Below are 13852 nucleotides of genomic sequence, written 5' to 3'. Positions count from 1 at the left end.
AACCTTAAAATTTGTAAAAAATTACATTCAGTTGCCATTAAAAAAAAATAATTAAGATTAATTAATTAATTAAATAAATATAATTAATTAAAAATAAAAAACGCTGACAGGTTAAAAATAAAAAGTCTAGAAAAGTAAAAAATATCTATTCAAATCAAAACTAATTTATACTTTTTTTTTGTCAACAAGAAAATAAATCATCTCAAATGAGCCAATTTGTGGAGAAATTGTTTACAAACAAAATATAATGCTAAGAGAGACGCGCTCAGCGTGTCAAAGAATCCGCACAGACATTAGCATTTCTAGAAACCTGAACCAAAGAAAAAGAAGAAAACTCCTCCCTGTCAATCTTGATATCGTCTAGGTATGTTGCATAGGCGGGCCAATCCTGAGGCGAAGACACCATCTTCACCAAATCGGAGAAGTCCATAATAAAAACCACTTCCCGGAAATCATGTCCAATCATGCATCGCATCGCCCAGATAAAAGCTTCCACTTCTGCATGTAACGGAGACAAACTATGCCGGTAATTGATTGCACCGTGAATTGGTGGAGATCTTTGTGAGGAAGTACAAACCCATCTTGCACCTGCAAAAACATCAGTCCCTTTCCAAGATCCATCCACAAAGCACCGATGTCTAGAAAAAACCGACGGGAGGGGAGCACATTGAAGCCCTGGGCCCGAGTAACCGTAACACTAGTGGATGAGGGAAAGTCGTCTGACTCCTCCTCCATTGTGTCTGATGCCAAGTTTGGGCTTCACCTATCGCCACCTGGACAACCTCATCAGGTCGTTCCACCTGGTTTTCAAAAACCCGAGCATTCCTTGCCTTCCAGATATACCACATTATCCAAGCAAAAGCTGCAATCTGTGAACCCGGTTTTGTAGCTCCAAAAAAATGATCCATATTAGCATACACAGACTCCGTAGGGAAGAGCTGTGGCCCTACCGGAACATGAGCTAAAGCCCAATTCTGCCGGACCAGCGGACACAAGAAAATGGCATGATTTATATTCTCCACATCTGCCCCACACCTTGTACAGGCTACATCACAAGTTATCCCTCGTCGCCTCAAATTAGCCGATACCGAAATACAGCCCGTCAAAACTTGCCACATAAAATGCTGTAATTTTGGGGGACACAGCACCTGCCAAACCTTAGCCAGAAGAGAAGTAAAATATGGCCCAATCCCAAAAGCCTGGAACGTATTCGGAATTTCAAAATGCGCCACCTCATCCCATGATTTAACCGTATATTTTCCATGTTTAGTAAAATGCCAACCGAAGTAATCTGCTTTCGAACAATTACTTAAAGGCAAGGCTTCGATCAGAGTTGCATCCACAGGGTCAAAATGCTCAAAGAGCGAATCTCGTTGCCAAGTGTTCGTTTGACGATTGATAAAATGAGTCAATCGAAGATCTGGATCCTGAAAGGACCGTTACTTAAAGCTGGTCTCGGGAATTGAGCTAGAATCCAGGGATCCTGCCATATTGAAATGGAGTCCCCAGAACCGACCCTTTTAATAAGCCCTTTATTTACCAGAGATCTAGCTAAAACAATGATCCTCCACCCATAAGAAGGAGAATATGACCGTATTGGTTCCATAGGGTTTGAGTTTCGGTAATACCTACTCTTAAAAACCCTAGCAAACAATGAGTCCGAATATTCCATCAACCTCCATAACTGCTTAGCCAACAAAGCCGTGTTAAAATCATCAACACTCCTAAATCATCTTATACCCTACATTACACAAACTTATTGGGCGCAACTCTGCCAGCTGCGTCGGTTTTGCCACCTTGGGGATGAGACAGATATGCGTCCGATTTAAACCCCTATCAAAGACTCCCTCGTCGAAAAATTGATTAACCATTGACACTAGATCCCCCTTAACAATCGTCCATGTCTTTTGGAAAAACAAAGCTGTCATTCCATTTGGACCAGGGGTTTTGTCCGGGTGCATCATGAAAACTGTCTTCTTAACCTCATCCTTCGTGGCAGGGGCCATTAACCGTGAGTTATCCGTGTCTGTGACGACAGTTTTGACCTCCTTTAACACATCCTCGAAGTTACCCGAAGAAATCGTAGCAAACAATTCCTCAAAATACGACACTGCCGTAGCACAAATTTCTTGATCCTTAGTGGACCAAACACCCTGTTTATCAAACAGATCCACAATCCGGTTCCAATCCTGGCGTTGCTTAGTTTGTGCCTGAAAATACTTAGTATTTTTATCCCCCAACCTCATCCAGCGATTCCTACTCTTCTGGTACCAATGTATCTTTTCTTCCCAACATGCTTCACGCAAGCGGGTATTGAGATCAGAAATGACCTCTGGACCCGTGCCATCATCCGCCTGGGCCACCTCCAGTTGACGCTTAAGATCCTCAATTAAAACTCTCCCGTAAGGCACCTGCTGTTTCCGCCACCAAGATATCGCTCGTCTACAATTAACAATTTTTTCCACAAACCCATTTGAACCCGGATCCTGTCCTCCCAGCCAACCAGAGGAGATCACATCCATTAACCCCTCATTTCCCACCCAACGTCGGTCAAACATGAAACCCTTATGTCCCCGCGGCCTCTTTGCACCTAAACTAGCCACTAAAGGCGCATGATCTGAGGCGATCATCGATAAATATTCCGTAACCGTATCCGGAAATAGGTCATGCCAATCTGCATTACCTAAAGCCCTGTCCAGACGACATCGAATAGGTTTCTTATCCCGTCAGTCTCGCCAAGACAAACAATTCCCCAAATAGGGAAATTCCACAAATCCGCAATCATGTATCATGCCATTGAAAGAGAGAAAAGAAGAGGCATGTCGTAGCTTTCCTCCGCGTTTCTCATGATTTCCTGTTAGCTCGTTTAAATCCCTAATAAGAAACCAAGGAGTTGAGCGAGTGGTATTAATACGTAACAAGCGCTCCCAAACCAAATCCCTTTTTTGTGGGACCGGATCATCATAGACAAAAGTTAAGTGGATAATACAACCCTTATATACTGCTTCTACATCGATTAACCGGTTAGACTCTTACAAAATTGAAACATCAAAATCATCTTTATTATAAAACAAAGCCAAACCACCACTAGAACCAACAGGTTCCACAATTTTTTAATTGTTATAGCCAAAATGGCCTACAATTTTTTCCATAAAAGAGAGAGATTGTTTTGTTTCCATAAGAAATAAAAAATCTGGCCTATTTTTATTCCAGAGATCCCTTAGATTCTCTATAGTAGACTTATTACCAAAACCCTGACAATTCCAACTCAACACATTCATGTAATAAATTTAGGTTTTGGTGGCTTAGCACCACCTAATCCTCCCTTGGCCCCTTCCTGGGCCTTTGGGCCGAGCCCACTCTCACCACCACCACCCGGTCCCTGAGAGGGACGTTTCCGCGGAGAGAGCAACATCTGAGCATTCCTTTTCTTCGTGCTAACTCCCCTAAGCATCGGTCCTTTTCCTTGCCGTGTCCTCTGCCCAATGAACAACTTGGAAGGTTCCTCCATCAACGCCTCCCCCTGGACATCATCCTCACCTCCTAACTCCTCCTCTAAATCATCGAAAGTATCTGGATCCTCCTCCACATCTCCCATATGCCATCCTACCCCACACCCTCTCCTCTTTCCATCTGGCGCAAACCAGTGACGATGTCACGGCTCCGAGAGCCCTCATAAACCATCATCTCCTCAGTCGAGCTCACCTGTTCTACACCAAGATCACCTGAAGCCGATGAAGAAACCCCAAAATTTGTAGGACCCATTGCTAACTTTGCAATCCCCGAGACCTGCTCATCCACCGGAAGTTGAGCACCAGAAATCTGATCCGGCTTTTTCGATGTGTTCATTATATCAACCTCCATCACCGTAGTCTCCTGAACCTCACCAGTATCCCCCATTGAACTATCCACAATTTTTCCCTCCTCCACGACCCCACCCCCAGAAACTACAGCGGAAGGGGGCACTACAGGGACCACCGGTACACTCCCATCTTGAAATAAAACCTTCTTGACCACTTTCGGCTCCGTACCCTGAACCGAAGTCGTACCCTGCACCACCTGGTATGTAACATCCTCCGGAACCAAAGCTAGCGTATTGGTTGACCGTTGACGTACTTGACTCCTCTCATTTCCTTGTCTCCCCCGATGCTCCTGTGAATTTCCCGAAGAAGAAGACCCCTTGTGACGAGAATTGTTGCCCGGGAAAACCTCTGCTCTAGACTTTGCGCCTCCATACATGGAGCCCTTATGTCCCCCCTTGTTAAAACCAGATCCCGTCGTGGTTCCACCATGACTGCACCCTTATAACTCATGATCTGACCCTGGTCCCGATCAACCTTAGATCCCACTCGATCGCCATTGTCTGACAAATGCTTAGTCATGGGACAAACAGCCTCATCGTGACACAAACTGAAACAGACCTTACACCAACCATACAATCGCTCATAATGGAGCTTAACAATTGTCACTTCCCCATTATGGAACTTAATATCAGTTTCAAAGCAGAGAGGCTTGAGACCAACGATAGTTACCCGCACCCTCCCTCTATCAATATCCACCTCCTCAACAATCCCCAATGCCGATCCAATGTCACGAAATGTTGGCATAGCCCAAAACTGAATAGGAACATCTGAGACACGAACCCAAAACTTGAGTGTTGAAGGGTAAGCCGGATCCACCACTGGTTTCCACCGGACCAACGACACAATCCAAGAGTCAAAATGGAAAGGTTCCATCTTCAACACTTCGACGATGTCAGCCTCCTCCTCAAAGTCAAACTGAAACTTCCCCGACCCCAAATCTGCTCCCGCTACAGGTCCCTCTACCTGTCAGATATGTGGCAGCACAAGTAACAAAGACTTCATATCTTGCATTTGCGGATTGAAGCACCGCCCGATCACCGTTTTTGAATAGCCAGCGATAAGATCCGAGTTATCAACATAAGAGATTTTGATCCTCCTTCGTGGTCGTGAGGCCTCCTCTGTCAGTCCCATCGAACCATTTCCCAACAAGCCGCTCTGAGACATTGCAATACCAATAAGCTTCGAACCAAGAATGAAAGAAAAGCTAAAACGAGGTGAGGATGAAATAGGATGTATTCTTCCGGTTTATGTCGGTCCCCCTTTATACTCCAAGCGACACCAGCAAGAGAATTGACCCAAAAAGGCAATATCGAACAGATGAGATCCGATCCAGTCCAAATTGAAATCATATCCCAACAAATCATGCCCTTCCCAAATATTTCCAGATACGCCATAGTCCCCATGAATATCATATCTCACACCAACTACTAAAGAAGAACAAAGTAAGGAAACAAAAAAATCCAGAGAAACCCATCCACGTCCCGTACAATCAGAGAACAATCGTAATCCAAACACACCCCACTCACTGAGATCTCCCTCATTCCAAAATTGAAACAGCACATATACACCAAATCGGAATCCCCTGGGATCCCAAAACCAAACCAAACTCTCAACACCCAACAAAAACCCGAGAACCAGATACTCCGCAAAGAAGAACCATTGCTCATCGCAGAGTGAATCCCAATACAAACCCTTGTCCGGCCAAAAAAAGGATCTCATCGCAGGGTCAAAACCCTAGAGTCGGCGTCGCCATTCGTCTCTTTTTTTTTCTATTTGAGAGAATACTAATAATTATCTGTATTTTTTTAAAATCTTAGCTGTTAATTTTTATTTTTTTATGTTTTTTCAACTAATTTATACTTAAAAAAAATAAAAAATAAAAATTAGCAGCTAGGATTTTAAAAAAATACAAATAATTATTAGTTAAAAATAATTATTTTCTCTCTCTATAAAATTATGGACGACAATTACTAAATATTTTATTTAAAACTATATACCAATCAGAATTTCAAAAAATAAGATTTTATATCCAAATAGACAACAAAATTATTTTTAGTAACTAGATTTCAAAGATTTTATTAAGATTTGAAATTATGATTCTATTCTTCTATCATCTTCATTTATTTTATTTACAAATTGTTTAGAATTTTCATATAATAGTTATGATTGATAAATATGTAGAAGTTTTTATGCATATGTTGTGATTTGAATTTTTAGAAACGAAGATATATTACTTTTTTTTAATGTAAAAGATATATTACTCAATCTACGGAAAAATGTTTGTTTTAATTTTCACATTGGCGGGTTGGTAAAACTTAATTTATATAGTTGATAAATTTATAAATTTTATTTGCTCATAAAATATTTATATTATTACTTCATATTTCATAAAATATTTATACAAATACAACAAATAAACAATATAAAACTGTAATATACAATTAAAAATAAATATTATCTTAAACAAAAATAATTTAGTAAAGAAATATTAAAATATTTTTTATTATTATATTATAATTTTTTTTTAAAATGTTAAACCTATGCTTTAAGCACGGGATATCTTCTAGTTATATATATTACATGATTACATGAACCAAGCAAATGCATCTATAACATAATTATAGATGCATTAAATTTGTCCCACAACGAAAAAAAAAACTTATAGATGCATTAATATAATACTTATCATCTAATGTAATATAATTACTTTGAAAAGATATGGTGAATAAAAAAATTGAAAAGACAACCAATGCTAAAAAGTAATTGACCTTAGAGAGGAAATTAAAGTGCTCGACATCTTCAAAAATGATATTCTTAAGCACCTTGAATGTCTCATCTATTGTAATATTACCTTCTTTAAGAACATTAGACAACAACTAAGAAGCTTGTTAAATGATATTTGGTTATGTGTAGTGATAATATCATAACAAGGATTAAACGATTAGGCCAAGGAAAACTTGCTCAAGGAAGCAAACAGGAAACTAAAGTGCACATTTATGGCATCCCTTAGTTTTAGGGATATCAATCTCCACGTTTCTATTTCCCAACTTTGTTAATTATGTTCCTTATTTCTAGGATTAGTTATTGTTATTTTTGCTTTACTTTTGTGTATTTAAAGACCTCATACTGATGAATATGAATTCCTATATTAGTAATAGAGAAGTACAACTTTTCTTTCGGATGAAAATCCCCCCGACGTCATCTACGAGAAAACAATTTTATTAAGGTTAAAAGGAACATTTACGGTTAATGGATTGGGTTCTATTTCAAAAATTACCCGAAATTCTTAAATCGGATCTGGATAGAAAAAGATCCGCGTCATTTAAAACGGGTTAATGGGTTATGTGCTTTTTCCAGTTTTTTTCAATGAACGTAATTTTGGAATCTCATATGTGATATCTGGGATGGAAAGATTCAAGTGCTCTCCCTCACGACCCCTTGCTGGAGAAAGACCGACGACCGTGAAAGCGTTTGATGGTGGTGAATGGTGATTCACGGGTTATGACATGTTTGAGCAAAAAAATGAGATTTGTAGATAAAATTGTTTTTGTTTTTAATTAATAAACCAATTGTTAATTGATGGATCTAACATAGTTATGTATAGTATTAGATAAAACAAGAAAAAATAATGAAAATCGTGGAAAAAAATTAAGTGATGGGGTGATTTTGCCAAAAGCAGATATGAAGGAAGAAGATGAGGATAGTTTTGTAATTTTTCTTAACTATTAAAAAAAATATCGAGGGTTCGAATCTAGGACAATGCGGTACAGAAGACCTTGACTCATACCACTAGACTACACCAAATTATACAAGCAAAGTTAAACACAAATATTAATATCTCATTGTTACAATTGATGAAAATCTAAATAAAACTATCATTAATTCCCCCAAATAAATGTCTTCTCCTAAAATTTTGGAAAGTTATAAACGTAAGTAATTATTATAGATTAATAGTATAAATTTCACATTTATTAAAAGGAGATTAATAAAATTTAATCAAATAATCATTAAATGCAAGATCAAACTTAACAAAAAAATATTCCATAAAGATCGGATATTAATTGATTTCTCAAATATAGATAGAGATACTAATAAGAAATATACCCAAGGAATATACACTTAGTTTATCTAATCTAATAAATTTCAGAAATTTCAAAACCAAAAATAAAAGTCTTACCGTAATCATACGGATCTTAAATATTTTATATTTAATGTGTAAATTAAATAAATCAATAGTAAACCAAATTTATGGGAATGTTGTTAATTTGTTATATATTATTTATGGGAATGCTGTTAATTTGTTATATTTAAAGCATTTTAATTTGGGTATTATCTATGTAAATGATAAAGATACTAATCAAATGTGATCTTAACAAAAAATGTGTAATCTTTAGAGGATATTTTTCAAAACCCTAATAAAACTTATATAGCCAACTCTAAACTATAAATACTACTTCTAGGTTGTGGCATTATCAATCTCATTTTCCCTCAAAACTTTATTTGCAAAATTGTATCAAAAATTATAGTTCTCATTCTCGCTTTCTAATATGTTACTAATATAGAGATTATGTTTTTTATTTATTTATTTTTAATCTAATATGATCCTTTCATATATATATTTATAGGCTTTGGAAAATATCATATTTCAAAGGTAAATAATCTACTTAATCCATAACGTCATTATATTTGCATTTTTTTTTGTATTTTATTGGACATTGTTTATACTCAAAATTTTATTTTTATATTATTGCAGATGTAAATTGGTTGCAAATGGATAATTAATTATCTATGAAGGGGAAGTTCAAAAAACTGTATTTGAATCGATCAGTTGGTCACAATTTTTAAATAGAGTAGTTTTCATTATATTTATTAAAGTATTCGTTTATGTTGTGTTATACAATTTTTAAATCAGAATTTTTTTATTATAGTAGTTTTACCACTTTTATACTATTACATATTTAAAATTATACAAATAAATTATCTTTGTTTTTAAATTAATGAACTATGTACCATGTTATACAAAAAACAATTATGTGCTAATAACCTTTATGCATACTGAAAAGATATGATTTGTTAATTATTACATTTTATTCTTTGAATGAAATTTTTATACAAAAATATTTAAAAATTAAAAAATATAGTTTATGTTACACACAATAATTACGTAGTGTACAAAGAATTACAAATAATATTTCTAAGATTATATATGCTTTCATTTTGGCAACTAAATTGATCATTACCTTATACAGATAACTGATTACAAAATTCTAAAAATTAATTACTTACACCATATTTTCATGTATTTATTTTAAACATTAATGCTGTTTACTTATTATATTATTCAAATTCATGATAATTTGATATATTATCTCTTTTATAATATTTTATTATACTAATATTCATAACATTACCATTTACTCAGCTTTTTTTTCATCTACTATTTTATCCCAATTTATTACAAAAATATATTATTCACTATAAATAAATAAAAATGTAATATATTATAATCCGTTATGAATTGTATGTATTTGCAAATATTCCCAGGCGCTGTAGCGCGGGTCCGGTCCTAGTTAGAATTGATTTGCCAAAAAAACGTGTATTTGTTATGTGTGTAGAAACGTGGAGATTGATATCCCTAAAACTAAGGGATGCTATAAGGGTACGGTTTGGTTTAGTGTTTGCTTCCTTGACTAATTTTCCTTGGTTTAATCGTTTAATCCTTGTTACGATATTATCATGTATTTTCTCTGCAGTTGATCCCTGATAATCTATAATAATAATAAATAAATAAAAAAAGAGAGAAAAGGCGACTAAAAGAACGATTTTTAGGCAGTTACTTTTTCCCCTCTGTCACGATCTCGGGGCGACGGTTTGTCACGTATTTTCCGGTGTTTTGGCCAGTTGCTACTCCACAACTCCGGCGGTTATCTCCACATTGATCCCTCTAATTCAGTATGATGCAATTGTAGCGGTTATAAGATGCTCTCTATATAAATGCAGTCATGTTTGTGTTGTTCCTTCAATTGTAACCATGAAATAAAATCTACTCTGCTTTATCCCTTTCGATACTACCAAATACGTTCACAAATGATGCTCCAGTCCAAGACATCAATTTTGGGGCGGAAGAGGAACCAATTGCAATTCCGGCAGAGGTTGTTGCTAGAGCCGTTGGAAAAACCAGTGATGCCACGACGACAAATCTACGCTCAATCATTGCATCTATGCCACGGGTTTGGGGTCAAATTAGACTGGTCCATGGGAGAATCATGGCTGACAACCAATTTCAGTTCATCTTTCCTTCTGAAGAATCCATTGAGAATGTGATTAGGCGAGGTCCTTGGGCGTTCAATGACCACATGTTGATACTCCAATGGTGGACTCCTCTCCAAAATCAACCTTTACTACCATTCATTCCTTTCTGGATCCAAATCCGTGGAATCCCATTCCAGGTCCTCAACCGGGAAGTTATTGGTATTGTGGGACGTGCCTTAGGAAAGCTCTTGGAAATTGATTCTGATGTGGAGGCAGCAGCAAGAGTGGAGTTTGTAAGAGTTCGTGTCAATTGGAACATTGAGCATCCACTTCGGTTCCAACGCAATTTCCAGTTTCAAGTGGGTGTCAATCCTCTGATCCGTTTTCGTTATGAAAGACTGTGAGGGTTCAGTGAAGTTTGTGGTATGCTCACACATGATTCTGGAGCATGTCTAATTCAGAATGGGGGTGGAGAAGGTTTGGCTGATTCTGATGATGACAATGATGTTGAACCACATGCCATGGGACCTGTAAATCAAGGTGTGCGAATTAGAGAGATAAATAAAGATGCTGAAGCGGAAGATGCATAGTAAATAGGTTTGGCTAATGATCAACCTATAGTGGAGGAAGAAGATGAATTTGAAGATATTGACCCTTACCATGATGCTATGGTTGGAATTGATGGTTGGGAGGAAGACAACACGACTAATCACAGTTTCCAAAGAGAAACGGAAACTCAGAGGATCACGCCAAGACCAGAGGTTCTGGAAGCAAGAATGTATGCACAACGTCTAGTGTTGTTTGGATCGAGCTATGGCCAATAGTGAATGGTTAGCTCTATTTCCCTCGGCTCAAGTAGAATTTTTACCGTTTGAAGCTTCAGATCATCGACCCTTAGTTGCAAGTATATGTCCTCTGGTGAGTCATCGATCACATATTTTTCAGTATGATAGTCGTATGTTTCAGCGAGAGGGGTTTAAGGAAAAGATTGTGGATGCCTGGAACAAAGACGAGAGATCAAACAATCTCTCTGATAAGATACAAAACAGCAGACGTCATATGGCAAGGAGGAACACTATTGGAGGATTAAAAGTAGAAACAGCTGGATGAAGTTAGGAGATTGACACACAAAATTCTTCTATGCTACAGCAAAGCAAAGAGTGGCAAGAAACCGGTTAACTGCAATTGAGGATAATAATGGTCTGATTCATAGTGGTGATGATAACATTGGTGTAGTTGTAGAAGACTACTTTAAGGACCTTTTCCGATCAACGAGAGATGTAAATGTCGACTATAAGGATGTGTTCTCAGGTTTTGAGCCTAAGGTTACCAATGAGATGAATAGAGATCTACAAAGAAGAGTAACAGAAGAAGAAATCCAAAAAGCAGTTTTGAGATTGGTCCACATAAAGCACCTGGTCCGGATGGTATTACAGCTGCATTTTATCAACAGTTTTGGACAGACTTTAAAGATGACATCATTGCAGAGGTCAACTATTTTTTTGAGGAAGGCTCTTTGCGAGGTACGATGAACCATACTAACCTTTGTTTAATACCAAAGATAGATATCCCTAAATCTATGAGTGCTTTAAGGCCCATTGCATTATGCAATGTAAGCTATAAAATTATTTCAAAGATCCTGGTCAATAGATTGAAGGTGCATTTAGATTCGATTATCTTCGAGTCTCAAGCAGCTTTTATTCCTGGGAGAAACATTATGGATAATGTGATTATAGCTCATGAGATGTTTCACTCTTTGAAAAAAGGAAAACGATGGGCTGGGGTTTGGGACCAATCAAAAGCATATGATCGCATGGAGTGGCAGTTTATACGAGACACAATGCAACACATGGGGTTTGGGACCAAGTGGATCAACTGGGCAATGCCATGTGTGGAATCAATACAACTTTCAGTGTTGATTAATGGTGTTCCTCAAGGATTAATTACTCCAGAACGTGGAATCAGACAAGGAGATTCGTTGTCCCCATATATTTTTATCCTTTGTGCAGAAGTTCTGAGTCATCTGCCACAGAAAGCTGAAAAAGAGAACAAGATAAAGGGAATGAAGATACGCACTACAGGACCTACGATTAACCACATGTTATTTGCTGATGATGCATTGTTCTTCTGTCATGCTCACCCAAAATCCTGCTCAACAATCATGAAGATGTTGTCAGATTATGTAAGAGTCTGTGGACAAGCAGTCAACCTCAATAAGTCGGCGATTACTTTTGGCTTGAGAGTTCATCAACATGTTAAGACCAGACTTCGGAGAATTCTAAATATTCACAATGATGGTGGCTGCGGTAAGTACTTAGGACTACCAGAGCAGATAGGGGGAAAGAAAAAAGATGTGTTCAACTATGAGGTGGAGCAAGTTAAAAAGAGAACCAATGGGTGGTCAAATCGATATTTATCACCATCTAGAAAAGAAATTTTGCTAAAAACAGTAGCCATGGCGATGCCGGTTTATACTATGAATGTATTCAAATTGCCAAAAGGTGTCTATGAGGAAATAAACAGTGTCTTGGCTAAATTTTGGTGGAGTAAAAAGGGAGGACAAAGATCGATTCATTGGTTCTCATGGGACAGAGTAAGTATACTGAAGCAGGAAGGAGGGCTTGGATTTAGAGATTTGGAAAATTTCAATCTAGCTCTACTAGGGAAACAAGTATGGAGACTTCTTCAAGCTCCAACTAGCTTACTATCCAGATTCTTAAAAGCAAGGTACTTTCCTGATGATAATATATTTAACGCTGGAAATGGCAACAAGTCGTCTTTTATTTGGAAGTCCCTATTAGAAGGTTGTGATCTTTTAAAGAAGGGCATGAGATTCTTGATTGGTAACGGTCAGATTACAAGTATTTTATCCGATCCTTGGTAACCAACGAATCCACCAAGAGCACCACGATGTAAAGAAGGTATAGAAACAGAATTGCAGTATGTCAGTGAGTTAATGCTTGATGACCAACCTTTTCGATGGAATATGGAGTTGATTGAAGAATTATTTGTAGAGGAAGATAAAGTGATGATACAACAGTTGAAACTGAGTCCTACAAACTGCTCTGATTTGTTGGGTTGGCATTATACTGATTCGGGGTTCTACACACTAAAGTCAGGTTATTGGTTAGCTTACAACATTTCAAATGAACGACAGAGAGTGCAGAACATTCCTGGCTCCCAGAACATGAAGACCGCTATCTGGAAGATAAACACAGCACCAAAAATCTAGCATTTTCTTTGGCGAATAATCTCAAAATCACTGTCAATTGGATCCACGCTTTTGCACCGGCGAATAACAAGCTCATCCTTATGTCAAAGACGCCAACAAAGCGATGAAACAACAGAACACCGATTCTTCGAATGCCAACATGTACAAGAATGATGGAGACGAAATGGTTATCTAGACCAGGTTTTATGCTCTCCTATCACTCCGCTTGAAACGAAATTTCAAGCAATTTTTGACTGCTATAATGACCAGTCTCTTATATTACTCGAGCGACACATACCTCTATGGATATTATGGAGAATATGGAAAAGTAGAAATCTCCTTATATTTCAGCATAAAACCTTCACATGGCAACAAAACCTGAGGTTGGCTGCAGATGAGGCTAGAGAATGGATTGATATCTGGGCAAAATCGCTACTTAATCTACAGAAATAAGAAACTAGTAGAAGAAACTACACAACATGATCACAATGGAAACTCCCTGCAGAGAATCATGTCAAGTGCAACT

General features: G+C 37.4%; 2 protein-coding genes across 2 annotated transcripts; one reads left to right on the top strand and one right to left on the bottom strand.

Annotated features, from left to right (window-relative positions):
• Nucleotides 1-265: 265 nt before the first annotated feature.
• Nucleotides 266-2630, bottom strand: LOC147947609 (uncharacterized). The gene is made up of 4 exons (XM_087507362.1): nucleotides 1741-2630; nucleotides 1541-1643; nucleotides 650-1427; nucleotides 266-588 (listed from the first exon to the last, which is right to left on the bottom strand). Exons 1-4 carry the CDS (start codon nucleotides 2628-2630, stop codon nucleotides 266-268), a joined length of 2094 nt encoding a protein of 697 aa, XP_087363488.1.
• A 7227-nt stretch (nucleotides 2631-9857) lies between these two features.
• Nucleotides 9858-13347, top strand: LOC147947608 (uncharacterized). The gene is made up of 8 exons (XM_087507361.1): nucleotides 9858-9867; nucleotides 9963-10474; nucleotides 10577-10655; nucleotides 10737-10876; nucleotides 11061-11169; nucleotides 11265-11542; nucleotides 11773-12976; nucleotides 13130-13347. Exons 1-8 carry the CDS (start codon nucleotides 9858-9860, stop codon nucleotides 13345-13347), a joined length of 2550 nt encoding a protein of 849 aa, XP_087363487.1.
• The last annotated feature ends 505 nt before the right edge of the window (nucleotides 13348-13852 follow it).

The sequence above is a fragment of the Camelina sativa genome, chromosome 3 (assembly GCF_030686135.1).
Source record: "Camelina sativa cultivar CO46 ecotype springtype chromosome 3, ASM3068613v1".
NCBI classification, from domain to species: domain Eukaryota; kingdom Viridiplantae; phylum Streptophyta; class Magnoliopsida; order Brassicales; family Brassicaceae; genus Camelina; species Camelina sativa.
Note: the sequence above shows the minus strand (reverse complement) of the source record. Positions and strands in the feature narration are given on the sequence as shown.